Source organism: Capra hircus, chromosome 10 (genome assembly GCF_001704415.2).
Source record: "Capra hircus breed San Clemente chromosome 10, ASM170441v1, whole genome shotgun sequence".
NCBI classification, from domain to species: domain Eukaryota; kingdom Metazoa; phylum Chordata; class Mammalia; order Artiodactyla; family Bovidae; genus Capra; species Capra hircus.
The window spans coordinates 96,263,324-96,289,397 of record NC_030817.1 but is presented as its reverse complement, the minus strand read 5'-3'; the positions used below and the strand labels follow the sequence as shown (position 1 = coordinate 96,289,397).

Here is a 26,074-nt window from a genome sequence, read left to right as displayed (position 1 = left end):
GTTTTTTTTTTTTTAAATACACATGAGAATATGTCCCTGGAGTAGGAAATGGCAACCCTCTCCAGCTCTAGTATTCTTACAGGGAAAACTCCATGGACAGAGGAGTTTTGATGGGCTACAGTCTATGGGGTTGCAAAGAGTTGGACACGACTAAGCACACACAGCCTACGAATATGTCATCATTAGGTTTGATTTGTGTTTTCTGGGGTTTTGTTTTGTTTTTATTGAAGTAGAGTTTGTTTACAGTGCTGCGTTAGTTCCAGGTATACAGCATATACATATACACACACATTTGTTGTTTTGCAGATTCCTTTCCATTATAGGTTACCGCAAGCTTCTGAAATAGTTCTGTGTTATACAGTAGGTGGTAGTTATTTATCTATTTTCTGTACAATAGTATATATGTGTTAATACTAAACTCCCAATTATCCTTCCCACTTCCCCTTCGGTAACCATAAGTTGTATTTCTATGTCTGTGAGTCTGTTTCTGTTCTAAATAAGAAAAAAATTTAAGTTTGAGTTCCGCACTCTGCTCATTTGGGTGGCAGCTGTTGTAAAAGGAGAGGGCACTTTGCAGAGATGAGGTTCATGGGGTGGGAGTGCTCTTGGGTTCTATTGTGTGTGAACCTTAAGGTTTGCTTTGCGAGTTATGCGAGACAGGGATCTTATTACCTTTGAACTTACCTGGGCAGCGTGGGAGGGGGTACGGGTGGGTGTGTGGGTTAGACCCTGGGGAAAGCGTCTTTTATTGCTTGGATTCCCAGGAAACAGCTCCCTGAGTTGCTAGTCCAGTGCGGCACTGCTCCTTTATGGCAGTGACCATGTGCTGAGCCCCAGTGTGCTCACGGCCATGACATACGCTGCAGAACTGAAGAAGTCTTACTCTCTCCTTGCTTCCAACAGTTCTTGTAGTATGTCGATATTATTTATTTACATAAAGCTCCATTATCATCACAGCTATATTGGGACTATATATCGTTTATAAATACAAAAAATGATGCTCTCTTGTCCTTCCTAATTCTTTTCATCTTAAAGTTTGAAATTAAGATTGCCAACTGTATGTTTTTTGTTTGAATGTTTTCCTATATTTTTGTGTATTCTTTTGTTTTTAGCCTTTTTGATATATAAGTTAGAATATTATGCTAGCAGATACAAGAGTTTTCTTTTTTTATTAAATGTGTCAGTATGTTAAAAAGGAAAATAAATGAAGAAATCTGTTGCTTTGAGGTAAGTCCAGTGCCAGAGACCAGTATATAGACTCTGACACAGGGCTTCCTTGGCAGCTCAGTGATCGAGAATCTGCCTGCCAGTGTAGCAGACCCAGGTTTGATCCCTGTATCTGGAAGATCCCCTAAGGAAATGGCCACCCACTCCAGTATTCTTGCCTGGAGAATCCCATGGACAGAGAAACCTGGCAAGTTATAGTCCATGGGGTCACAAAGAGTCGAACTCACTTCAGCAACTAAGCAACAACTACAACACAAGCTTGGAAACACAGAAGCAGGGTGCTGGCTCTTAATTGCGCAGCAGGACAGAGGAAAGGATAGTGACATTCAGTGCCAGGTTAACGGAAGGATGCAGTGACCGTGAGGCTGGAAGAGCAGACTTAGGTTATGTATCAAAGGGTGAGGATCACAAAACTCCACCGCCGTGGCGGAAGGAAGGTGACACGGTGTAAGGCGATTTTAGGAGGATGACCCTGGTAGTCATGTGTGGAGATAGCAGGATTGAAGGCAGATAAACTAGGCTAGGGCCCCAAGCTGGCCTGTTAACTGTGTGGAGTATGAAACAGAGATGAAAATGCCTTATTCAATGTACTTAGGAATCAGAGTAAAGTAGAAAATCACATCCCATGACTAATTACTGCTAAATAAAGTAAAATTTGGACCCAATTGTGAAAGAAGTCTGAGAGCAGATAAATGTTCTGTGGATCTGACTTCCCCAGTGGCTCAGGGGTAGAGAATCTGCCTGCAGTGCAGGAGACCTGGGTTCGATCCCTGGGTCAGCAAGATCCCCTGGAGAGGGAAATGGCAACCCACTCCAGTATTCTTGCTTGGAGAACTCCATGGCCAGAGGAGCCTGGTGGGCTACAGTCCATGGGGGCCCAAAGAGTCAGACATGATGGAAGCGACTGAGCACAAAGCACCGATGGATCCTTAATAATATGCGGAGCCTTCCAATACGAAGTAGCAGACCCTAGGGGAAGCTGGAAACCCTTCCCTTAGAATTGAAAGCCTTCAATAGTCTTCCAGTACATCCTTGGCACCTGAGCCACCAGGAAAATGGGGCAGAGTGTGGAGACGTGCGGAAGCAATGCTTGCTGTTGGAGTGGTAGGATGGGGGAGGCAGGGTGGCAGTCAGCCGTGCAGTTCCTAGTCTTGATCAGTAAAAGGACCAGGGACATTCCAAGTCAGGGGAATTGCAAGCCAGGAGCACGTGCGAAGCCAGAAAGAATGGCCTCCATGCTATGACCAGAGGTAATCAGAAATGATTAGAATGGGACCTCTGCAAAGGCAGTGGGGGAAAAAAACCAAATTAACTGGTGAAGAATACACAGCAGAACACATACACCATAAAGAAGAAGAAAACATGAACAAATTTCTCCATGGAATGAAAAAAAGTTTTGGAAGCATTCCTCTTTGAAATGAGAGGTCAAATCAGAGATAGCACTCTTTTAAAGAGATGAATCATGTCTTATTTGTGTTTTCATCTTTCACAGGGTGCCTCACCAGTATTTAATCAATGCTTGCTATGTGAGTGATTCAAAGAGCAGTCATAATAGATCCCAGTGAGCACCTCCAGTGATCAAGCCACTGGTCCTAGTTCAGGTTATCAACTTCATTCACTTCTGAACCTTCATGTTGATTCCCACTAGGAAGTCTTTGCTTTCAAAAGTATGACTCATAAGAGTTTCACAATGGAACAGTACCTTAATCAAACGATAACCTTCAGTAATGGTACCAGACAGTAAGGATTCATCTCATTGGGATCCTTCCAGTAGAGGCTTAGAGAAACCCACTGAAAGCCTGTTCAGTAGCTGCTGAGAAACATTCTAATGCATTTAGGAAGTTAAACTAGAGAGTTTCCTACTGCAGCCCCTTCCTCGATGCTCCTGACTCTCAAAATCAGTGACTGTTTAATTACTTTATAAGCCACATCCTGTATCACATTGGGTTTATTAAAATTATTTGGCTGCAAGTAACAAATTTTGTTATATACCCTTCTTTCTCACATGAAGGTAGTATACTTTCTTACATGAAGGGTAAGTACTCATTTGTGCTATTTTTTTTTTCCAGTTAATAGAATATTCTGGAAATTACATCATAAAGATCTTCCTCATTCTTTTTCACAGCTGCATAGTAGTCTATATTTACAGTACATGTGGCTACATCATACTTTGTTCAACCACTCCTGTATGTATGGACATTCCAGTATTTCCCAGTTTAAGAAATACTACAATAAATAAGTTTGTGAGTGGTATTATTTTTAAAATAACAGTTGAACTCTTGAACGGTGTGGGAGTTGAAGTGCTGACCTTCTACAGTGGCAAAATTCTGATCATAGCTTGTAGCCAGACTTGCATATCTAGAATTCCTCTGTGTCCAAGGTTTCTCAGAATCCATGGATTCAACCTCCAGCAGATTTAGCTATCCGTGAATATTGTGTGCCTGTGTTCTAAGTCGCTTCAGTCGTGTCTGACGCTTCGTGACCCTATAAGCTGAAGCCCAGCAGACTCCTTTGTCCATGGGATTCTCCAGGCAAGAATACTGGAGTGGGTTGCCGTGCCCTCCTCTAGGGGATCTTTCCAACCTAGGGATCGAACTCTCATTTCTTACATCTGCTGGATTGGCAGGCAGGTTCTTTACCACTAGCATCACCTGGGAAGTCCGTGGATCATGAATATAACTTATGAATATAAAGGATTTTACACTCCAGGAATTAACAGGTAACTGAGAAATGTTTTACTGTGTGAATTCTTAATTTTAAGAAAGCAGCCAATTGTGAATTACCTCCACTTAAGCTCTAAAAAACCAGAGAACATCTGAAGAGAGAAAATTATTTTCTTAGTCAAACTCATGTCAAAGTGCAATATATTCAGGACTAGGAACTTTAGCAAGGTATAATTCACTTTACAAAATACTATCTTCCATCTTTTAAAATCACATTGTTATCTGTTTAAAAAATCATGTAAAGTTCCTCTGAAACTTTGCTAGCTACATTAGTTTGCAGTGCTTTAGATTTTTTTTAACCAGGTCTCCCTTTTATTTTTTTTTTAATTGAGATGTGGTTAATTTACAATGCTGTGTTAATTCAAGTGCACAGTGATTCAGTTATGCACATATACTTTTTCAGATTTTTTTCATTATAAGCTATTGTAAGATATATAGTTCCCTCTGCTGTTAAAAATATCATTAGATTTTTCTTGAGGAACTTGAAAATTATACAGGAAAATAATTTTGTGTAATTTATATCTTTTTAAAATTGAAGAAATAAGAGGAAGCGATAACTTTTGAACTTGTGGCACACATTTCTTAGCACTTAAATTTTTTAAAAAGATTCTCAGTTGGGACTTTTCTTGGTTGACTGTAATCCATATCCTTTAGAGGATTTTCCTTCAGTTTTAGAGGATAATCCCTTGTATGTGGCCCTTGATGGATGTTCTTTCTGTAGCATCTTGTGTGGTCAGATCAGTGAAGAGTACGTTCTCCTGTTATGCATGTAAGAACAAAGCCAAACCTTGACCAAAGATGTATTTTTGTAAGGTGTGATTGCCTGTGAAAAAATCTGGTAGGATTTTTACCTGATTTGAGGATTGTTAATCCTTAACTGGCAAGATGGAATTGGCAGTTCTTTCATGACAAGATGACGTATTTTTAATGGGCAAAATTTACTATGTAATCTCAAAAATACAGCCTTTGCCTAATGGTTATAAAATTCAGGTCAGAAATACCTAATTCTGGTACCACGTTAAGGTTTTACATCACTGCCAAAGGGATTGCAAGCTGTTATAACTAAGATTTTGTTTCCCTTTTCCTTATTTTTGTGGCAAAAGTTATTAGGAGTGAAAGGATGGTTTTTACCATGTAATTCAGAAATGAATGAGGCAGGTGTTAATCTCTCTGGAAAGTGGTTTTGATGACTCACATCACAAGATCTGAGTCCTGGTGACGGAGGCGAATGATTAGAGGACTGTAATTTAGAGATAATGTATGACTTAGGCCCAGCTTATAAACATGGTTTAGTTTCTCATTGAGAAGTAGGCACTCACAACACAGTTTTTTACTAAATGGTTTTTAGCTTAAATGTATATATATACATTTAGATGCAATACTTACTGTGTAATCTCAAGAATATAGCAGTTACTTAATGGATATAAAGTCCAGGTCAAATATACTTAATTCTGACACCACCTTCAGGTCCTGTATCCCTGCAAGATACAAGATGGGTTGGAAGCTCCTGTAACTGACAGTTTTGTTTCCCTTCTTTGTTCTTTGCAAGATTACTCTGTGTGTGTTGTGTGATAGTCACTCAGCCACAGTCCGACTCCACAGTCCAGCGACTGTAGCCCACCAGGCTCCTCTGTCCATGGAGTTCTCCAGGCATGACTACTGGTGTGGGTAGTCATTTCCTTCTACAGGGGATCTTCCCCACCCAGGAATGGAACCTGGGTCTCCTGCATTGCAGGCAGATTCTTTGACTATCTGAGCCATCAGGGAAGCCTTTACTACATATATGTGTCTATAGTATATATATTGGGCTGTTTACACTGAAGTATAAAAATAGCTAGGAAACAATTTACTGTTAACATTAGTTGAATATCTGAAGTCGAGATATAACATTCAGCAGTAGAGTTAAATTGTGGATTCTTGATTCATTGCTTATTGCAGATTGAAGATAGGTCAGCAAATGAAATGGTCATTGCCTGATTTTACATTATTTTAGATAGACTCGTGGCGGAAGAGATAGGTAACAATTACACCCACCCTCCAGCCCCTCCGTTTTTCCACCTCTCCTCTCAGCCACTCTGACAAAGCGTTAAATTGTAGGAACACCTTAGGGGCCTTCTGACTTTTCCCCCAGAGGGTTCTGCAGTCTCTCAGCAAAACAAAGGAAACCAGGAAGTACAGTTTCTCTTTGTCCGCTATTCTTCTCTTCTTTATCATCCAAACATAAAGGTATGTGTGCTTTCTCTTTCCCACTGCTTTGGCTTGGCAAGGCAGCTCTCATTGCGAAGTAGGCACTCACAGCATTGTGAAAATCATCACTGGAAAGACCCTCCTTTTCAAGTGATGCTCCTGAGTCCCTCTGAGGCTGGCGGAGGAGAGGTGAAAGCAAGCCACAGGATGTCGATTCTGAATAGATACCACCACAGTCCATGTGGTGTAGGAAGAGCAGAAGAAAATCGGGGTGCTTCTGTTGCAGAGCGTCGTAAAACAAAACCGAAAACTAAGGAATGAGCATACAAGGGCCTTAGGAAAAAGGACCTCCACACTTGAAATTTGGGATGAGGGGTTCTGAAGTATGTTTACCAGGACACATTTGAAGGCATACTTAGCAGCATCAGGCTCAAATGGCCCAGGCTGCTGGTCTCATAGACCAGTTTTCTTCTTTCTTTGCTTTCCATTGATGGGGCAGAGTCATCAGGCAGACATCTTTTTTTTTTTTTTTTTAATCCTTAAAATCGCAAGGAGGAGTATAAATGTGTAACTCAAGAAATCTAGATAATGAGTGAGGTGTGAACCCTTTAGGGGCTTTGGTTTCATTCAGAATGACGACAGAATGCAGCCTTCCTGGCACTAACAAAAAATAGAATGAAAGCAACAGTATGGTCGCACAGCTTATCATATTCTCTTCTGAGTGCATTTCACATTACTTTATGATAGCTGTTTTCACATTATTTTATACTGGGCCATTTTGCATGTGTATATGTGGCAAATCCAGCAATAAAAATGTTCCTAGGAATCATTATACACTGCAAATAAAGTTGTTTCTAAAGCATTAACGTTGTTTTAAAAACACTCTGAAAGACTTGGATCAAGGTAACTTTTAATTCTTATGGACAAAGGGCGAGGGAGATTTTGTTGGAGATATTGAGCAATTTTGTGGCTCTGAATACAACTGAGTCAGCCAGGAGGGAGCAGCAAGGGAGTGGCCTAAATTGATCACCAGCACCAAAGTTGCTGCTTTTCCCAAATAGGTCCCTGGTGGAATTTGGCTCTCCTGTCAATTATCTCAGTGATCTGTCATTTTCACCAAGAATGGGAATTGAGGCTAGAGACAGAATGCGATTAAGATAGCTTGACTCTCTTCTTCAAGGGCATTGAATGAAAACGTGTGTGTGTTTTCCTTCTAAATGTTTCCTGAGGAGTGTCTGACTGAGAGTGTCTCTGAATAAACCCCTTTATCTGCTACTGAGTAAAAGTGGAGACCAACTTTTGAGCTAGAGCTTAAACTGAAGACTTTTCTTTCCTCCCTTGGAAATGTGAAAATATCCTTAGGGATAAAAGTAGAAAAAGCACTTTACCTTGTGCAAGATACCATCAGCTGACTTCAGCCATACCATGTTGGAGGCAACCCGAAGAGAGAGTTAAGTGCTTATGGTGTGAGTCATTTCACTGCATTTCCCTCGATGACGGGTGCCTGAGAGTGAGCAGAAATGCGGGGCTCAGGGCCCAGCGCAGTTTCTGGGGTGACCTAGTTCTGGAGGCCTCCACAGAGTGAGAAACTTGCCAGGGTGTATGGATCTGGAGTTTAAAGGTAAACACAATTCCATCATGCTGGCTCCTGTGTATGTCGAGTAGTACTAGTGTGTATGCTCAGTCGTGGCTGACTCTTGGCGACCCTACTGCAGCCCGCCAGGCTCCTTTGTCCATGGGATTCTCAAGGCAAGAACACTGGAGGAGGTTGCCGCTTCCTCCTCCAGGGATCTTCCCAACCCAGGGATCAAAGCCCTCTTGCTCTGCATTGGCAGGCAGATTTCTTTACCACTGGTGCCACCGGTACATATGAGTCAGCTGTTAATACCTCATCTGATTCGTAACCTGAGAAGCTGGAGGAAAGCCTGTCTGTCCAGGGCTCTTCCCAGGCAGCATTTTCTGAAAGGATGTTTAAGAGTAATCTTACCTGTCTGTAACTTTCTTCTTTTCAGCTGACTTCTGAATCTAATCCTGAGGTCAGTTACGGCTCATGTGTCTGAGATAGGAGCCTTTCCCAGCACATCTTGGAGGTGTGTGCTGGGACAGAGAGGTGGAAGGAGGCGGACTTGAGTTGATGTAAATGCATCTTCCCCGGTTCCTAGTCCAGCTTTCATTGAAAAAGCTCCGTGTGGCTCAGGTTGATTATATCCCACCACTAAACGATACCCTGTGGTCATCATAAAAACAAAGCTTGAAGCAGTGTAACTTCCTGAAAAGGGCTTAGTTTAGGGAGTCAGACAAATCTGGATTTTAAATCCACGTGGCTTACATGATCTTTCTGGGCCTTAGTTTCCTCATCTGTAAAACAGGGATAGCAGTATCTAGTTCAGAGTGCAGTAGTGGAATTAAATAATATATGTAGAATGGTGGTTAACAAAGTGCTTGGCACATAGTAGGAGCCTAATAATTAGCATTATTAGTATGATATTTATGAAATATTTATTGAGTACTAGCTGTGTACTGGAGAAGGTAATGGCACCCCACTCCAGTACTCTTGCCTGGAAAATCCCATGGATGGAGGAGCCTGGTGGGCTGCAGTCCATGGGGTTGCTAAGAGTCGGACACGACTGAGCAACTTCACTTTCACTTTTCACTTTCATGCATTGGAGAAGGAAATGACAACCCACTCCAGTGTTCTTGCCTGGAGAATCCCAGGGATGGGGGAGCCTGGTGGGCTGCCGTCTCTGGGGTCGCACAGAGTCAGACACAATTGAAGCGACTTAGCAGCAGCAGCTATGTACTGGGCTTACCAGGTGGCTAAGTGGTAAAGAATCTGCCTTTCATTAAAGATTCAGAAGATGCAAGTTCAATCCCTGAGTCGGGAATATACCCTGAAAAAGAAAACAGCAACCCTCTCCAGTATTCTTAATCTTATTTGTGTCGTGGATGCCTTTGGCCAGCTCTTGTATCTATGGACCATTTCTCAGAATTTTTTTTTTTATTTTCCAGAATGATGTTTTTAATCATACCAAAAAAAATTTATAAGGTTACAAAGAAAACCAATTATATTGAAATACACTTCCTAAAATGTTAAAAAACAATTTATGTTGGTGGTATATGTTTTATTGGGGCTTCCCAGGTGGTGCTAATGGTAAAGAACCCTCCTGGCAATGTAGGAGACACAGGAGACATGGGTTTGATCTCTGGTTTGGGAAGATCCCCAGGAGGAGGGCATGGCAACCCACTCCAGTATTCTTGCCTGGAGAATCCTATGGACAGAGGAACCTGGTGGGCTACAGTCCATAGGGTTGCAAAGAACTGGACAAGACTCAGGTGACTTACCATGCATATGTTTTGTTATTAATGTGTCAAATGAGATCTGCCATCATTTCGAAGAGATGATGAGTCTCACTAACATTTTGACATTCTCAACTATAATGAATTATAAAAAACTTCTGTCAAAAATGTGACTAACACTATTGTGGTTTATTGGTTGCCTTATAATAAAAGGAAATATCAGAATTTCAGTTAAAGGTGAGTAAAAATAAATAGATATTCTTTATTCATCCCAAGTTCAAGGGCCCCTTGCTTTCCTTCTCTGGTTAGGAACCCCTGCATGGGAAATGCCAAGCAGAGGAATAAATGGAGTTCTGAACCATTTTATTACTTTTCCTGGGACAGGTATTTTGGATTCCAACTAAAATCCAGTTATAGTTTTAGGACCTGGTGGAATTCTACTAAAAATTCCTTTTGCTTTATTCAGAGTAAGGAGTAAGTTTTACCCTAATCTAATCTATTTGTGGAGACCTACATTTCTGTTGGAGGAGACTCTTGAGAGTTCCTTGGACTGCAAGGAGATCCAACCAGTCCATTCTAAAGGAGATCAGTCCTGGGTGTTCATTGGAAGGACTGATGCTGAAGCATCAGTTGGCCAATACTTTGGCCAACTCATGCGAAAAGTTGACTCATTGAAAAGACCCTGATGCTGGGAGGGATTGTGGGCAGGAGGAGAAGGGGACGACAGAGGATGAAATGGCTGGATGGCATCACTAACTCAATGGACATGAGTTTGAGTAAACTCCAGGAGTTGGTGATGGACAGGGAGGCCTGGAGTGCTGCAATTCATGGGGTCACAAAGAGTTGGACACGACTGAGCGACTGAATTGAACTAAACATTTCATGAAGGACTTAAAGGTATGTTGGGTTGAGGATTTGCATAAAATACTCATTTCTCCCAATGCAGTTAAATGGATGCTCTTTCAGAAGATGTTCTTGCTTGCAAAGATGATCATAAAGTCATGACTATTCCCATATGGAAGAAAATTTGTTACATGAAGAAGCTCGAAGGTTTAGGACCCCTCTGGGGGCAGTTTTCTTGAGGAAGCTTCTAACTGAGCCCAAGAAAGAAAGTATTCTTTGAGGATGAGAGTGACGGGGAGGCTTCTTGGAATAAAGAGATAAACCAGAGTTTAAGGGGAAGGCTGGAATTAGGTAAGCCATGGGAGGGGTGTTAACAGGACTGGGTAGCTCAGTAGCTTTGGCCCAAGGGAAGGAATGTGGGGAGGTGAGCCTAGATAGGTCACCAGAGTCCATTTCGATGAACCTTCACTGATAGGGCAGGGATGTGGGATGTTATTGGCAGAGAGGAGTCACTGAAGTCTTCATAGGAATCAGATTAAGAATATCAACATGACCACAACATTCTGGGTAAATTTAGGGTAGGAAGAAATTGTGGGCAGTCCTTATAGGATGAGATGGCAAAACTGAGTGAAGAAAATTATACCTATCCTAATCACCTGTAATTTCCTAAGGACGATTCATCTGGAGAACTTACTAATTATTGCTGATCATCACGATTTTCATCCGCGAGTGGTCACCCCAGTAGGGCTGGCATCTGATAAGCAATTGATCATTTAAAAAATAGCTCCGTATGGTTTTATATCCAGATAGCTTGAGAAATGCTCCCTGGGAATGTCTAGCTGATGAGATGTGAAATTGCATGGGATAGTGTCAAAGCAAAAGCTGCACGTGACCAAGTGAAGCAGGCAAAGTGGAGTGTATACCATGCTGTCACAGAGAAGGAGAGCCAGAACTCAGCCTGAACTCAACTCCACTGAAATAGATGTGGGAGTGAAATATTAGAGGGTTTTAGGGGCGAGATCCATGGGATGTGTTGAGCACATTGAGTAATTCCAAAGCTTGCAAATCTCTGTGATTAGGCTACCTGTGTTAACTAACTCCACCAATGAGTGAGTTAGGCTTCTACCTTCTCTCAGAGACTGGCAAATGGGTGCCTGGTCCTTCTGGAGCTGATAACATTTCAAAGGGATAGCTCATAGTCCTTGAGAAAGACCTTCTGGGCTTGTAAAACTGGCCTTAGGAGGCTGGGAAAAGATTTACATCTCAATGGAGTAGAGAAAGAATTCACAATGACACATTTTCTGAAGAAAGGATGTAAGGGAGGTCAGGGCATAGAGTCAGAAGGCGGAAGTTTAGTCAGACTGAGGTGAACATTATGCTCCTCTCGCTCGTTACTGCTATTACGATTGCTGTCTTTCGGGTAGTGTCTACCTGACTCACTGGAAAAAAACCCTGATGCTGGGAAAAAATTGAAGGCAGAAGAAGAGGGCTCAGAGGATGAGATGGTTGGATGGCATCACTGATTCAATGGGCATGAACTTGGGCAAGCTCCGGGAGATGGCGAGGGACAGAGAAACCTGGCGTGCTGCAGTCCATGGGGTTGCAAAGAGTTGGACACGACCTGGTGACTAAACAGCAATAACTACCTGATACAGAATGGAAAAGAAGAGTCAATGTTAGGAATGTTAGGAAAGAAAAGTCAACGTGACTTCTAACCTACCTTGGGAACTGGAGAGGGGATACAAAAGAGTGGACAGTCCACGTCTAATGGCCCTAGGCATGGGAGAAGCAGAGGTGTTGGTGGCACTGGGATTTCTGGTTGGCAGGCAGAGCGGTGGTGCGGATGGACTGGTCACAACTGAGCATAACCCTCAGGTCCTTTGTTAGAAACAGCGCCCTGCTCCCAGCATGGGTGGTTGACGAGAGAGGCGGGAGCCGCATGGTCCTTTCTGGCAGAACACTGCAGAGAAGCTCAGAGGGTGGATTTGTCATTGGCACCGTGTGTTAGGGTTACCTAAGATGCACGCGTGTGCGCGCGCGTGCACACACACACACGTGTGCCTGCAGAGACATCTTGTACATATATTGAAGTATTTCAATAAGTAAATTACAGGCATGTAAACAGCTGAGTTGTATGGAAAACTGATTGCTTCCATTTACCACAAGTTGTGTTAGAAATACGTCAGAAAACTTGAGTGAGGAAGTTGGGGCTTTTGGAGGCAACCTGGGCAACGATTTCAGAAGATGTGATAATGAAACCATGGGAGCAGAGATGTTCGCAAAGTTACTGAGGATGTGTGTATGATATTAACACATCTTACTGTTTTTCAAGGAAGTAAGTGTAAGTGAGGGAAGAACCCAGGTCTAAGAATTTCTAGTCCTCTTGAGCAGGAGTGGATGGCCCCAGGGTTGCCTACTCCTGCGAGGTCTGCGATGCTAAGAACTGTCAAAGGTACTTTGCTCATTGAACACCAGGCCAGAAAGATGTCAGTAAAGCATTCTGGAGAAGTCAGATGCAGGATTTAAGAGTGAGTGGTAAATAAAAATTAAGAACCAGGAAAGCAATGGTTTTTCCAGTAAGTCTGGATTTGAGAAGAGAGTAAGATGGTAGGGAGAGAGCAGGAAAGTAACAGGGTTAAGTTACTTGGAATATGTGATGTTAATGTGTTTTTATTTTTTCCAATTACTTCTCTGTAGTGATCAGAAATGAGTGAACAATCAGGAAAAACCAATTCCACGCAAGAGAGACCTGCAGGTCAAAGTTCTGAGAAAAAAAGTCAGATTGGACAGAAGCAACTGGTATGGCACATGGATACTATGATGCTGTGGTATCCGGGGAGTTCTCAACGTGTGGAGTCTCTGAGTTGCCTTGGATTTGGGTGGGAAGGTGGCCCCATCAGGATTCCACGGGCAAGATCTCTGCTCCCTCATTTACATCCTGCTCACTGCCAGGCTGCTCTCATCTCACCTGTCCCCTCTGTGCCTCTCAGTTCCCAGTGTCCTGTGCAGTAAAGTCCTACCCTTGGAATAGAATAATTGTAGAGAATATGGTCAAGTATTTTCATTTAACAAATCCTTGTGTTTTTTCCCCATGATATGCTATCCTGGCTCTAAAACTTGGCTCATGTTAACACACCTAACCCTTAACACAAGATACTATTAATCCATTCTGCAAAAGGAGAAACTGAGTCTTAGAAGTAGGAATGTTCTTAAAGCACCCCAGTAAGAGTGGCAGAGCCAGGGTTTGAGCAGAGACATCTAATTCTTTGTTGTGCTACGGAGAATAGTAGACCATGCTGAGCTGTGTTTATTGCACACCTGTACCTAAATATGGAGAAGGCAGGGGCACCCCACCCCAGTGCTCTTGCCTGGAAAATCCCATGGATGGAGGAGCCTGGTAGGCTGCAGTCCATGGGGTCGCTAAGAGTCGGACACGACTGAGCGACTTCACTTTCACTTTCATGCATTGGAGAAGGAAATGGCAACCCACTCCAGTGTTCTTGCCTGGAGAATCCCAGGGACAGGGGAGCCTGGTGGGCTGCCATCTATGGGGTCACACAGAGTCAGGCATGACTGAAGCTACTTAGCAGCAGCAGCAGCAGCATCATACCTAAGTATAGAATTGTTTCCGAAGGTTGTTTGTAAAAGAAAGCCATACAAACCAACCAAAATGAAATTTAAAGAAACATGCCCATATTATTTTAGAGTGACTAGACTATTTCTAAAAAAAGCCTGAGGTTCTGTTACTAATTTGTTACATTGAAAGCTTCCCCTTGGTTTAGAAATGTCCTTTCATATATGTGTTAGCCTGAGTGTTTGGGGGCAACTCAGATTACTTTCTTCTAACAGCTTTTGAAAGAGCATTGCCTTCCCTCCTGATAATGTGTGCTGCATGATCAGAACTAGTTCTCAGGATTGATTAAAGCATATTTATTACTTTACTTTCCAGTTCGTTGTTGTTTAGTCAGTAAGTCGTGTCTCACTTTGATCCATGGACTGTAGCCCGCCAGGCTCCTCTGTCCATGGGATTCTGCAGGCAAGAATGCTGGAATAGGTATCTGTCCCCTTCTCCGGGGGATCTTCCCAACCTGAGGATCAAACCCATATTTTCTTCATTGCAGGCAGATTCTGTTCTGCTGAGCCACCAGGGAAGCCTCAATTTCAAATTACGTGTTTGTGTTAGTCACTCAGTCATGTCTGACTCTTTGTGACTCCATGAACTGTAGCCTCCCAGGCTTCTCTGTTCATGGGATTTCCCAGGCAGGAATACTAGAGTGGGTTCCCATTTCCTTCTCCAATTCAAATTATAAATATCCCCAAACAGGTATTTTGAGAATTTCCACTAACACGCTAGAAAGGCATTCAAGCAAGAGTTTTCTTCTTGCAACCTGGCTTTGACTGAGAGAGGAACCCTCAGGCGGCTGTATTCTACTTCCGTGTCCTGGGCAGTGAGTTCAGAGACGTGCCTAGAGCAGCAGTCCCCAACCCTTTTGGGACTCAGGACTGATTTCATGGAAGACAGTTTATCCATGGACTGAGGCGGGGGGAGGGACTGGTTACAGGATGGTTCGAGTGCATTGCACTTATTGTGTACTTTATTTCTGTTATTAATGACATCAGCTTCACTTCAGATCATCGGGTATTAGACGCCAGAGGCTGAGTGCCGCTCTGCTGAGCTTGGGGATGGAGGGCTCTGGGTGCTGTGCTCTCACTGTGTTCTGGACACTTTGCCTGGAGGAAGGGCTTTTACTTCATCCCCACCAGTTTTGTGATGCCAAGGGGTGTTTTCCAGGTTTAAATGAAATTCTTCTGTTCCCCCTTCTTTTTTATTTTTCAATTATATGTAGCTTTACACTATGTATTTGTTTATTCAGAAAGAATGACCAATGTGAAAAATTTTACATCATCTTTTGAAACTAATCAGATTAAACTGTTTATTTCTCTAGGTAAAAGAGCTGAACTGTCATGCTGATATGGTAAAAGTTACAGAAACTTCATCTTGATGCAATGTAAAACAGATAAAACTATCAGATTCTTACTACTAATACATTTTATTTGTTTCATAGCAACAGATAGAGCGGCAGTTAAAATGCTTGGCATTTCAAAATCCTGGACCACAGGTGGCTGACTTTAATCCTGAAACAAGGCAGCAAAAAAAGAAAGCACGAATGTCGAAGATGAATGAGTATTTTTCTGTAAACTCCAAGTAAGATCAAGATTTATTATATTTGATCTGTGGGATTATAAAATGCGTGAGTTCTCCTTGACAAAGTAATTACAGGTTGTCTCTGTTTTATGATTTTAAAAATGTATTTTCCGTGTTCACTTCAGTAGCATGTATACTAAAAATGTATTTTCTAAAGTACAGTATCACCCCATATGTCTGGAAGTTAGCAATTTCAAGAAATAGCGTGTAATCCCCAGTTAGGCATCAGTTTTTTAAAAACATGCTTCAGAATTCCTTGCACCGGAGTAATAGATGTAGTATGAAAGATGATTAAAATTAAGACAGTTATATAATTATGAAGGGCTTCCCAGGTGGTGCTGTTGGTAGAGAACCTGCCTGCCCGTGCAGGAGCCTTAAGAGACCTGGGTTCAACCCCTGAATCGGGAAGATCCCCTGGAGGAGGGCATGGCAACCCACTCCAGTATTCTCGCCTGGAGAATCCCACGGACAGAGGAGCCTGGTGGGCTACAGTCTACAGGGTTGCAGAGAGCTGGGCATGACTGAAGTGATGAAGCACATACATGTCATGCAACCTCTAGGTGGTGGTTCAGGGGCTCCAAAAACTCTGGTCCTGTGTGTCTTGGTGCAGGAAGAATTCAGTGAGAGGCAAAAGAATAGGATGCTTGGAAGGGTTGTGGGCAGGCGAGAGGGTGCCAGGCCCCGAGAACTTAGTGGGCTACCGTTTTATAATGAAAGGAAAGTGAGGAGGTAAGCCGCCTTCTTGCTCTTTCTTGGCTGTCCCGTCGGCTCCTCCTCCAGGCTGGGCAGGGGAGTTCTCTTGTCCCCACAGTCAAGCCAGGACTGTCGTGGCACTATGGAAAGGCTATTTCAGGCCTCATGCAGTGAGGGCCTTCCATCTGGAAATGCCATCTTTCCATGACTCATTGTTTTCTGTGTGTCCAGAGAGCACGTCCTAGGGATCATTAGCCTCCCGGGCTCCCTGGGCAGGGTGTGGGTCTCGGCCGCCACTGTTCATTGTTTGGGGGCATGCCTCATGCTCTTGTTACGCGGTGCTGTTGCTAAGCAAGCCTGCTCGGTTTTGCGGGGAAGCCAGCCTGCTTTCTTCAGTGATCATTAACTTACAGGGGTCTTCCATGCTTCTTTCTTCATTACAGTCCTCTAGTGAGGCTGACAGTTTAATCACCTACTTTGTCCCTTTACTCCGCCCCTTTCAAATAGGAGAAATAATATACACATAGGAATGAATTCAAGTATCAGAAGGGCACAGAAGTATCATAAATTCAATTATTGCTAGCACATCAGAGGCATAAATTAAGAAGACCATAAAGAAAAAGATTGATAATATTTGACTGCATTAAAATTGAGAGTTAATGCCCTTTGCAAGATACCCTAAAAATAATGAGAGAGATATCACACAGTAGAAGTTATTTCTGAAGGAAAAGATAACCATCCTAAGAGAACAATGAACCAAACAGTGTATAGGTATTTATTTCATAGAAGAAAAGGCTTTCTCAGCCAGTAAAGGAGCTGCCTGCAATGCAGGAGACCCCAGTTCGATTCCTGGGTTAGAAAGATCCCCTGGAGAAGGGATAGGTTACCCACCGCTGTATTCCTGGGCTTCCCTGGTGGCTCAGTTGATAAAGAATCTGCCTGCTATGCGGGAGACCTGGGTTTGATCCCTGGGTTGGGAAGATCCCCTGGAGGAGGGCATGGCAACCCACTCCAATATTCTTGCCTGGAGAATTCCCATGGCACAGGAGATTGGTGGGCTACAGCCCACAGGGTCACAAAGAGTCTGACACGACTGAGCAACTAGACACACACACACACACACACGAAAAGGCTAGTGAACACTCAGGATGCTGAAGCCTCTTTATTGGAAGCATTGCACTGCCCAGGTGGGTAAGGAGTTTAGTCTTCTGATATCACTGCTGATGAAGCCATGGGACATGAAAAAGTGTAAAATAGGACAGCCACTATTTTAAAATAACTTGCATTGCTGTGTGTGTACCTTACGACCTAACACCTCCACTCCTGGGTGTATATCCTGGAAAAACGCATACATGCTCAACAGGATGCATGTTCAACAAACTCATCTCTGCAATAGCAAAGAAAATAAAGCAGTAATAGTCCAAATGCCTATCCATTATGGAAAAGATAAGTAGCTGGTATAGTTGTACAGTGGAATACATATAGACGTAGAAATATTTGAACGTAGCTACATGTGCTACCATGGATGAATCTTAAATCATGATATAGAATTCAAAAAGAAAGTTACAGAAGGGAAAATGCAGAGTGCTTGGAGATACATACACATATGGCATCAGTCAGTCAGCTCAGTCGCTCAGCCGTGTCCGACTCTGCACCTCCATGGACTGCAGCAGGCCAGGCCTCCCTGTCCATCACCAACTCCCGGAGCCTGCTCAAACTCATGTCCATTCAGTTGGTGATGCCATCCGACCATCTTATCACCCTCTGCTGTCCCCTTCTCCTCCTGCCTTCAACCTTTGCCAGCATCAGGGTCTTTTCCAATGAGTCAGTTCTTTGCATGGCCAAAGTATTGGAGTTTCAGCTTCAGCGTCAGTCCTTCCAATGAATATTCAGGACTGATTTCCCTTAGGATGGACTGGTTGGATCTCCTTGCAGTCCAAGGAACTCTCAAGAGTCTTCTCCTACACCATAGTTCAAAAGCATCAATTCTTCTGCACTCAGCCTTCTTTATAGTCCAACTCTCACATCCATACATGACTGCCGGAAAAACCATAGTTTTGATTGGATGGACCTTTGTTGGCTAAGTAATGTCTTTGCTATTTAATATACTGTCTAGGTTGATCATAACTTTTCTTCCAAGGAGCAAGTGTCTTTTAATTTCATGGCTGCAGTCACCATCTGCAGTGATTTTGAAGCCCAGAAAAATAAAATCAGCCACTGTTTCCCCATCTATTTGCCATGAAGTGATGGGACCGGATGCCATGATCTTAGTTTTCTGAATGTTGCATCTGAATGATGCATATGGCATCACAAAAAGTAAAACAAGGAGATGAGATTCCTTTTGGCCAAGTGGAGGGATGCAGCCGGTGGGGCATGAAGATGTCGAAGACGCAACACTCCTTCATTAAGCTGGGCAGTGGGCACGTGTGTTTTATTGATCTACACATGTGTGTCTTGTACAATTTTGTACCTATGATAGCTTTGACTCTTACAGTGGATAGCGTCGGTGGGCAGGCAACTAGGATCTGTCTGACATCTGTGTTGTGGTGGGGAGTATTTGGGTGAAGGCACAGGGAGGACAGAGGCTGAGCCGGGCTCTCTGCTGGCTGCGTGACTCCCCATCCCTGTCGTTCCCATAATAGAGTCTCCATCTCCTTGGCTGCTGACGCCTGCGTTTCCTGTTGGGGGTAGGCACTTTCATTCCTCAGATGAAATGCTTCCAGTGTAAGTCCTCATTGGAAGGCTGTCCTGCTAAATTGAGATGATCAGGCAAATCTGAGTAGTGACCCTTGACCTTCTCCGCTAACAGGAAGGGAGGTAATGCTTGGGGACCATGGGTGCAGAAGGTCAGAGTTTCACAGCCTTGTCTGACTCCAGCTGGGAATAATGGATACAGGCCCTACATAGGTACTTCGGTCATTCTCAGAGTTTGAAGCGGCTCCATATTGAAGGATTTATTTCAGAACAGGTTGGTCTTGAGAGGGTGGCAGAGTCCTGGTGGAAGACTTTTGCTTCCTGGACTTGTTGTAGAGGCTGAAGGCATCAAGCGGATGCAAATCGCGAGGTAGATCTCTAGTGTTCTCCACTCATAAAGAATTTCCTGCCTCCACACCGGGTGAAAAATGGAAGGAGACAGGGACAGAAGCCATAGCCTCAGGAGACGGTTAGCAGAGGAGTCTTCAGTTTGCCTGTTTTTGTTCTTAGTAATGTCAGAATAGTAACTCACAGTTCTGATGCTTATCTTGAGTCATTTGAAATGTGAGTGTGTTCACTACAGTGCTTTTTCTTTTTTTCTGCTGCTGCTGAGTCGCGTCAGTCGTGTCCGACTCTGTGCAACCCCATAGACGGCAGCCCACCAGGCTCCCCCGTCCCTGGGATTCTTCAGGCAAGAACACTGGAGTGGGTTGCCATGTCCTTCTCCAATGCATGAAAGTGAAAAGCGAAAGTGAAGTCGCTCAGTCGTGTCCGACTCATCGCGACCCCATAGACTGCAGCCCACCAGGCTCCTCCATCCATGGGATTTTCCAGGCAACAGTACTGGAGTGGGGGTGCCACTGCCTTCTATTTATTTCTGGCTGCCGTGGGCCTTTGCCGCAACACATGGGCTTTCTCTGGTCGCGGCGAGCGGGGGCTGCTCTCCAGCTGCGGTGCACGGGCCTCTCATGGCAGTGCCTTCTCTCGTTGCGGAGCACAGGCACTACGGTGCTCAGGCCTCGGTCGTTGTGACTGCCAGGCTTCGTCGCCCCACAGTGTGTAGGATCTTAGTTCCTAGACCAGGGATCAAACCTGGGTCCCCTGCATTGGCAGGCAGATTTCTGACTACTGGACCACCAGGGAAGTCCTCCTTCCTTTTTTGTAAAAGTTGGCCACTATTTTAAAAGTCTTTTATCTGATGTACTTATTAATTTGGGGCTATATGGGGCCTTGGTTGCTGTGTGGGCTTTTCTCTAGCTGTGGCACTCGGGCTCCGTAGCTACGGCTCACAGGCTCGAGAGCACAGGCTCAGTGACTGTGGCCCACCATCTTAGTTCCATGATGGGGAATCTTCCCGCATCAGGGAAGGAACCCTGTCTCCTGCGTTGGCAGGCAGATTCTTTACCACTGAGCCACCAGGTGAAGCCCAGTTTTAGGTGTATGGAATGCTTCTTGTTAAGAAAGAAAAAAATAGAATGTAATGTAGTAGAAAAAAATCCCGTTAAGAATGGTTACATTTCTAAGTGAAGTTTTGTAGAAGGAAGCTTTCAGTAGCTTTCAATCAGCTATTCCTCACAATTGGCTTCAGTTGGCTGTCACGCCCTTCCAGCGTGCTGGAAGGATGGAACATCACTCTGAGTGATGGCCTGACTGTGTTGGTTAGGGAATGTATGGACTGAATTTCCCAGGACATACTGCCTGAGTTGGTGATGGACAGGGAAGCCTGGCGTGCTGCAATTCATGGGGTCGCATAGAGTCGGACACGACTGAGCGACTGAACTGAACTGAAAGTTCTGAAATGTGGCTGGGTCATCTTCAGGGTTCTGCTTCTTCAGAACAACGGGAGCTTATTTTGGTAGATGGCTAGCGGCATTCTCTTCCTCTGCAGAGTCATGAAGAAGTACGACAAAAGCGGCAGGCTCATCTGCAATGACGCGGACCTGTGCGACTGCTTGGAGAAGAACTGCCTGGGCTGCTTCTACCCGTGCCCCAAGTGCAACTCCAACAAGTGCGGGCCCGAGTGCCGCTGCAACCGCCGCTGGGTCTACGACGCCATTGTCACCGAGACCGGGGAGGTCATCAGCGCGCAGCCGTTTGACATCCCCGACTAGGACGCAGCCCTGCAGGCTGATCGCTTTTCTCTTCTTTGCATTTAAGCCAGCTTCTGTCTCCTGGGTGAATTTTAGGACTGGGGGAAACAGTGTTTAAAAATGTAACGTAAGACTCCTGTTCTCCCGAAGCCACAGAGTGGTGTGGAACCGCCCCCCTTCTCCAACCTTCCTGCTCTGATGTCTCAGATTCCTCCCCTGGTAACCCAGGAGCGAGGCCGGGGGTGGTTATCAGTACCAGCACCTCCATCACTACTCTGCTCTCAGATTAAAAGTCCCTTTCCCCTTTGCTGGGACCTTAGAAGAGGGAGTGTGAGGATTTTCAGAATTCTGTAGCTGAGAGCTTGTCTTGACTTAGAACGTAGAGTCATACATTCATAATAGTTACGCTTAGGCTCTTAGCCATCGCCAGTTCTAGATCGGAACTGCTCTTTGGATTGATGTGGCACTGCACACCCGTAGTCTCATTTTCTGTTGTTACTGTTTTAATAATACTAAAACTTGTTAATACTTGGCATTGTTTGTATTAAAAATTTGTATTTTACATGGAAACAGGACTTGAACAGCCTAAAAGTCAGTCGTTTACATTGTTTTTTCTTTTCAGGATCAGTATTTCAGAATATTTTTTCAAACGGAGAAAAGTTATTCGACAAAAGCATATTGTTGTGTGTTGGCTAACTGAGTGGTTGATACCTGACTGACTAGATACATGATGTGGGTTTTTTCAGTTCTAATACATGGTAGGAAGTTTATAGAGACTTGGACTCAGCTTGCTTTGAATTCGTCTTTCTGACCCCTGTTTACTGACTCAGTGGTTCTCATCCTCAGTGTGCATCAGAATCGCCTGGAAGCTGGGTTATATGGTAGAGCTTTCTGCCCCACCCCCAGTTTCTTATTTGTTAGGTCTGGGGCAGAGCTCAGGAATTTGCATTCCCAGGTGAGGTTGATGCTGCTCCTGTAACCTGAAATGTTACTTTTCAGTTTGTTTTTTTTTCCCCTGCATAATCAAAAGTAGTTATTACTGCACAGTCCACATGCCCGGGAAGGTTCATGATAGTTCTGAACTTGTTACTTAACAGTAGGTTTTGGGACTGAAGTAACAAAAATCCTGCAGGTCAGGCTGTGATGCCAATATTCCTGTATATGTAGCAGGAAAACTGACTCTCTTTCACAGAATTTACTGGGTTTTCCAGACTCAACTTTGTGCTCTATGCTTCCAGCCATCCAGGCATATAGCCAGAGGAATTCCATTTTTCTCCCTTTTAGGGTGCCTCCCTAACATGCCCACACCTCCCCAGGTAGCAGGTGATCAGTTTCCCTTTCAGTTCTTCAGTTTGGACCCAGCCATTCTGGGTGGCTCACCTAGGGAATGTTCCTGGAACAAGCACAAGGAGGTCGGGTGGGAGAGGTGCAGAGCTCTTCCTACCCCGTGCACCCCACGTTTCCCATTTCCAGGGTGTGGGGGCTCCAGGCCACATCCTAGAGTAATCTCCCTCCCACTGTAGCTCTTCTCTCTGTGTATGCCATCAGGGCTGGAGTCCTGGGTGTGTGGAACACTACTAGTCTAGATGCCTACAGGTCAGAATTCAAGAGAACTGTAATTTTTGCTAAAATACAAAATTGGAAGGGGAAGGGGAAGCGCTGCTAGCGTGGCCGTGGCCGGATGGCAAAAGTGGTGCAAGGGAGGCTAGGATGGGAGGGTGGGCCAGGGAGCAGGAAGACGGAAGGCCTGCGTTCCGGAAAGAGCATAGGGTAGCCGGGCGGAGAGCCAAGGGCACCAGAGCCGAGAAGCTGGAGCCTGGGTCCCAGAGAGCAAAACTCGAGTCCACCTGGCTTCCTCCACCTCATCCCATACTCCAGGTGGGCAGGACGACAGACCGAGGCAGGACGTCCACTTGCACCCAGAACGATCCCCTCCCACACACCGCCCTTCCCGCCGGCCGCCGCTCCACTCTGGGTTGCACGTGGACGGAGGGTCTCGGGGACAGGCGACCCCCGCCGCCGCCGTCTGCCTGCAGGCCCTGATCCCCCGTTCCTCGAGCGAGTTCCCTGTGGCAGTGATTCAGACCCCTGAGATCGCGACCCGCGCACTCCCCCTGGCTCCGGACTGTCTCACCGCCCCCTGGTCACCTCCCTCTGGCCCTACAAATGCGCCCACTCCCGCCGCTTCTCCCGAAAGCCGTTTCCAGCCGCTCTTCAGAGGCCTGCTCGCCCTCCCGCCCAGGTAAGTGAGGTTAGGGATATTTCTATGACATCACATACGTCCCTGATCGGCCTGACTGTAATCTCAGGCGGTGTGTTTACTAGTGTGCATTCTTGAGCGCCCCCCATCCGTCCCATACCTTATCGGAGTCAGAGCCCCCAGGGAGGAGGCCTGGGAATCCACACGTTAAAACGAGCGCCCCCAAGTAGGTCTCATGATCGGGTGAGTCTGAGAAACGTTACTTTACCATGTGTACATATACACACACACATATATATTTAATTTTAAAAATACTATTTATTAATATACACGTTATTTGGTAAGGTCAGATTTAGAAGACTTGTCAGCATGAACAAGGTAAACTACTTTTCAATGATAAAGATTTGAAATGGGGAAATAAATACTGAACTGCTTCATATTAACCTCCCTGTTCAATTTGTATCTGTATCTGGTCCAGTAACAACTGATTTTCATATTAAAAAATAATCAGGCAAATTGACATTAAACTGTTTTTCCCTTTTATCTCATCTTGTCCTATCGTCTTAAACATTAGATGAGAGAATCTGATTTAAAACATGTTGGCAGATTACGTTGGCAAATTTTCCAAATAAAGCAAAAAATAAATGCACATATTTATTAAGCAGATATCTCACGCTGCTCTTATGGAAGCCTAGTAAAATCTTTGATGAAGTCCCTTTTTGGTAAAGCAGTAAAGCAGTTTATTTCATCTTGATCTAATGCCAATTCAATATATTTTTTAAAAGCCTTTTGCAATCGATTATTGCAAAAATAAATTGACGTGAATTGTCAGAAACTTACTTTGTAAGTGTCTAGTTCTATCACAGACTGAACAAAGTTCTTTAGTTATCTGAACTAAATTCAGATTAACAAGGAATAGAGATCTGATTAAGGAAACTGTCTTGTCAGTGTAATAGGATTTTTTCTCTTCTTGGTGATGCTTCAGTGTTGACCAGTGGGTCTTCATGAATATGTATAGAAATTGTAAGGAAAGCTATTTCATAGGTTGTTTAAAATACAGACTGAAGCATTTAAAGGCACTCATCCCTCCTCTACATGAGGATTTATTCCACGCCAGGAGAATGTCATATCACATCAATTTGCGTAATGGTTTATTTGAGTTTTATTTGTAAGAGAAAGAATCCGTACCTCCCCCCACCCTGCAATACGAATCCTGGATGCAAACTCTCAGAAAAATCGCTTAAGCTCTCCTTTATATATTTATTTACTTGTGGAAAATGAACAATGCCAACTTGGATATTTTGTGGTTATTGTGGATTGTAGTTCTCTAACCATCCCCATGGAAAAGAAATGCAAAAAAGCAAAATGGCTGTCTGGGGAGGCCTGACAAATAGCTGTGAAAAGAAGAGAGGCGAAAAGCAAAGGAGAAAAGGAGAGATATAAGCATCTGAATGCAGAGTTCCAAAGAATAGCAAGAAGAGATAAGAAAGCCTTCTTCAGTGATCAATGCAAAGAAATAGAGGCAAACAACAGAATGGGAAAGACTAGAGATCTCTTCAAGAAAATTAGAGATACCAAGGGAACATTTCATGCAAAGATGGGCTCGATAAAGGACAGAAACGGTATAGACCTAACAGAAGCAGAAGATATTAAGAAGAGGTGGCAAGAATACACAGAAGTGCTGTACAAAAAAGATCTTCATGACCCAGATAGTCATGATGATGTGATCACTAATCTAGAGCCAGACATCTTGGAAAGTGAAGTCAAGTGGGTCTTAGAAAGCATCACTATGAACAAAGCTAGTGGAGGTGATGGAATTCCAGTTGAGCTGTTTCAAATCCTGAAAGATGATGCTGTGAAAGTGTTGCACTCAATATGCCAGCAAATTTGGAAAACTCAGCAGTGGCCACAAGGCTGGAAAAAGTCAGTTTTCATCCGAATCCCAAAGAAAGGCAATGCAAAAGAATGCTCAAACTACCGCACAATTGCACTCATCTCAGACACTAGTAAAGTCATGCTCAAAATTCTCCAAGCCAGGCTTCAGCAATACATGAACCGTGAACTCCCTGATGTTCAAACTGTTTTTAGAAAAGGCAGAGGAACCAGAGATCAAATTGCCAACATCCGCTGGATCATGGAAGAAGCAAGAGAGTTCCAGAAAAACATCTATTTCTGCTTTATTGACTATGCCAAAGCCTTTGACTGTGTGGATCACAATAAACTATGGAAAACTCTGAAAGAGATGGAAATACCAGACCACCTAACCTGCCTCTTGAGAAATCTGTATGCAGGTCAGGAAGCAACAGTTAGAACTGGACATGGAACAACAGACTGGTTCCAAATAGGAAAAGGAGAACGTCAAGGCTGCATATTGTCACCCTGCTTATTTAACTTCTATGCAGAGTACATCATGAGAAACGCTGGACTGGAAGAAACACAAGCTGGAATCAAGATTGCCGGGAGAAATATCAATAACCTCAGATATGCAGATGACAACACCCTTATGGCAGAAAGTGAAGAGGAACTAAAAAGCCTCTTGATGAAAGTGAAAGAGGAGAGCGAAAAAGTTGGCTTAAAGCTCAACATTCAGAAAACGAAGATCATGGCATCCGGTCCCATCAGTTCATGGGAAATAGATGGGGAAACAATGGAAACAGTGTCAGACTTTATTTTGGGGGGCTCCAAAATCACTGCAGATGGTGATTGCAGCCATGAAATTAAAAGACGCTTACTCCTTGGAAGAAAAGTTATGACCAACCTAGATAGTATATTCAAAAGCAGAGACATTACTTTGCCGATTAAGGTCTGTCTAGTCAAGGCTATGGTATTTCCTGTGGTCACGTGTGGATGTGAGTTGGACTGTGAAGAAGGCTGAGCGCCGAAGAATTGATGCTTTTGACCTGTGGTGTTGAAG

The 26,074-nt window shown here is 44.0% G+C and overlaps 1 protein-coding gene across 2 annotated transcripts in view; it reads left to right on the top strand.

Annotated features, from left to right (window-relative positions):
- Positions 1–21,495, top strand: part of ARL14EPL (ADP ribosylation factor like GTPase 14 effector protein like) — a 29,876-nt gene extending 8,381 nt beyond the window's left edge. Inside the window, exons 2-4 of one of the 2 annotated variants that reach the window (XM_018053817.1) lie at positions 12,975–13,076; positions 15,344–15,483; positions 20,759–21,495. In XM_018053817.1, coding sequence (XP_017909306.1) covers positions 12,984–13,076; positions 15,344–15,483; positions 20,759–20,981 — 456 coding nt within the window. In that variant the 5' untranslated portion in view covers positions 12,975–12,983 and the 3' untranslated portion in view covers positions 20,982–21,495. Of the gene's footprint in view, positions 1–12,890; positions 13,077–15,343; positions 15,484–20,758 lie in introns of those variants that run through there. The other variant, XM_013966913.2, reaches the window with a different exon arrangement.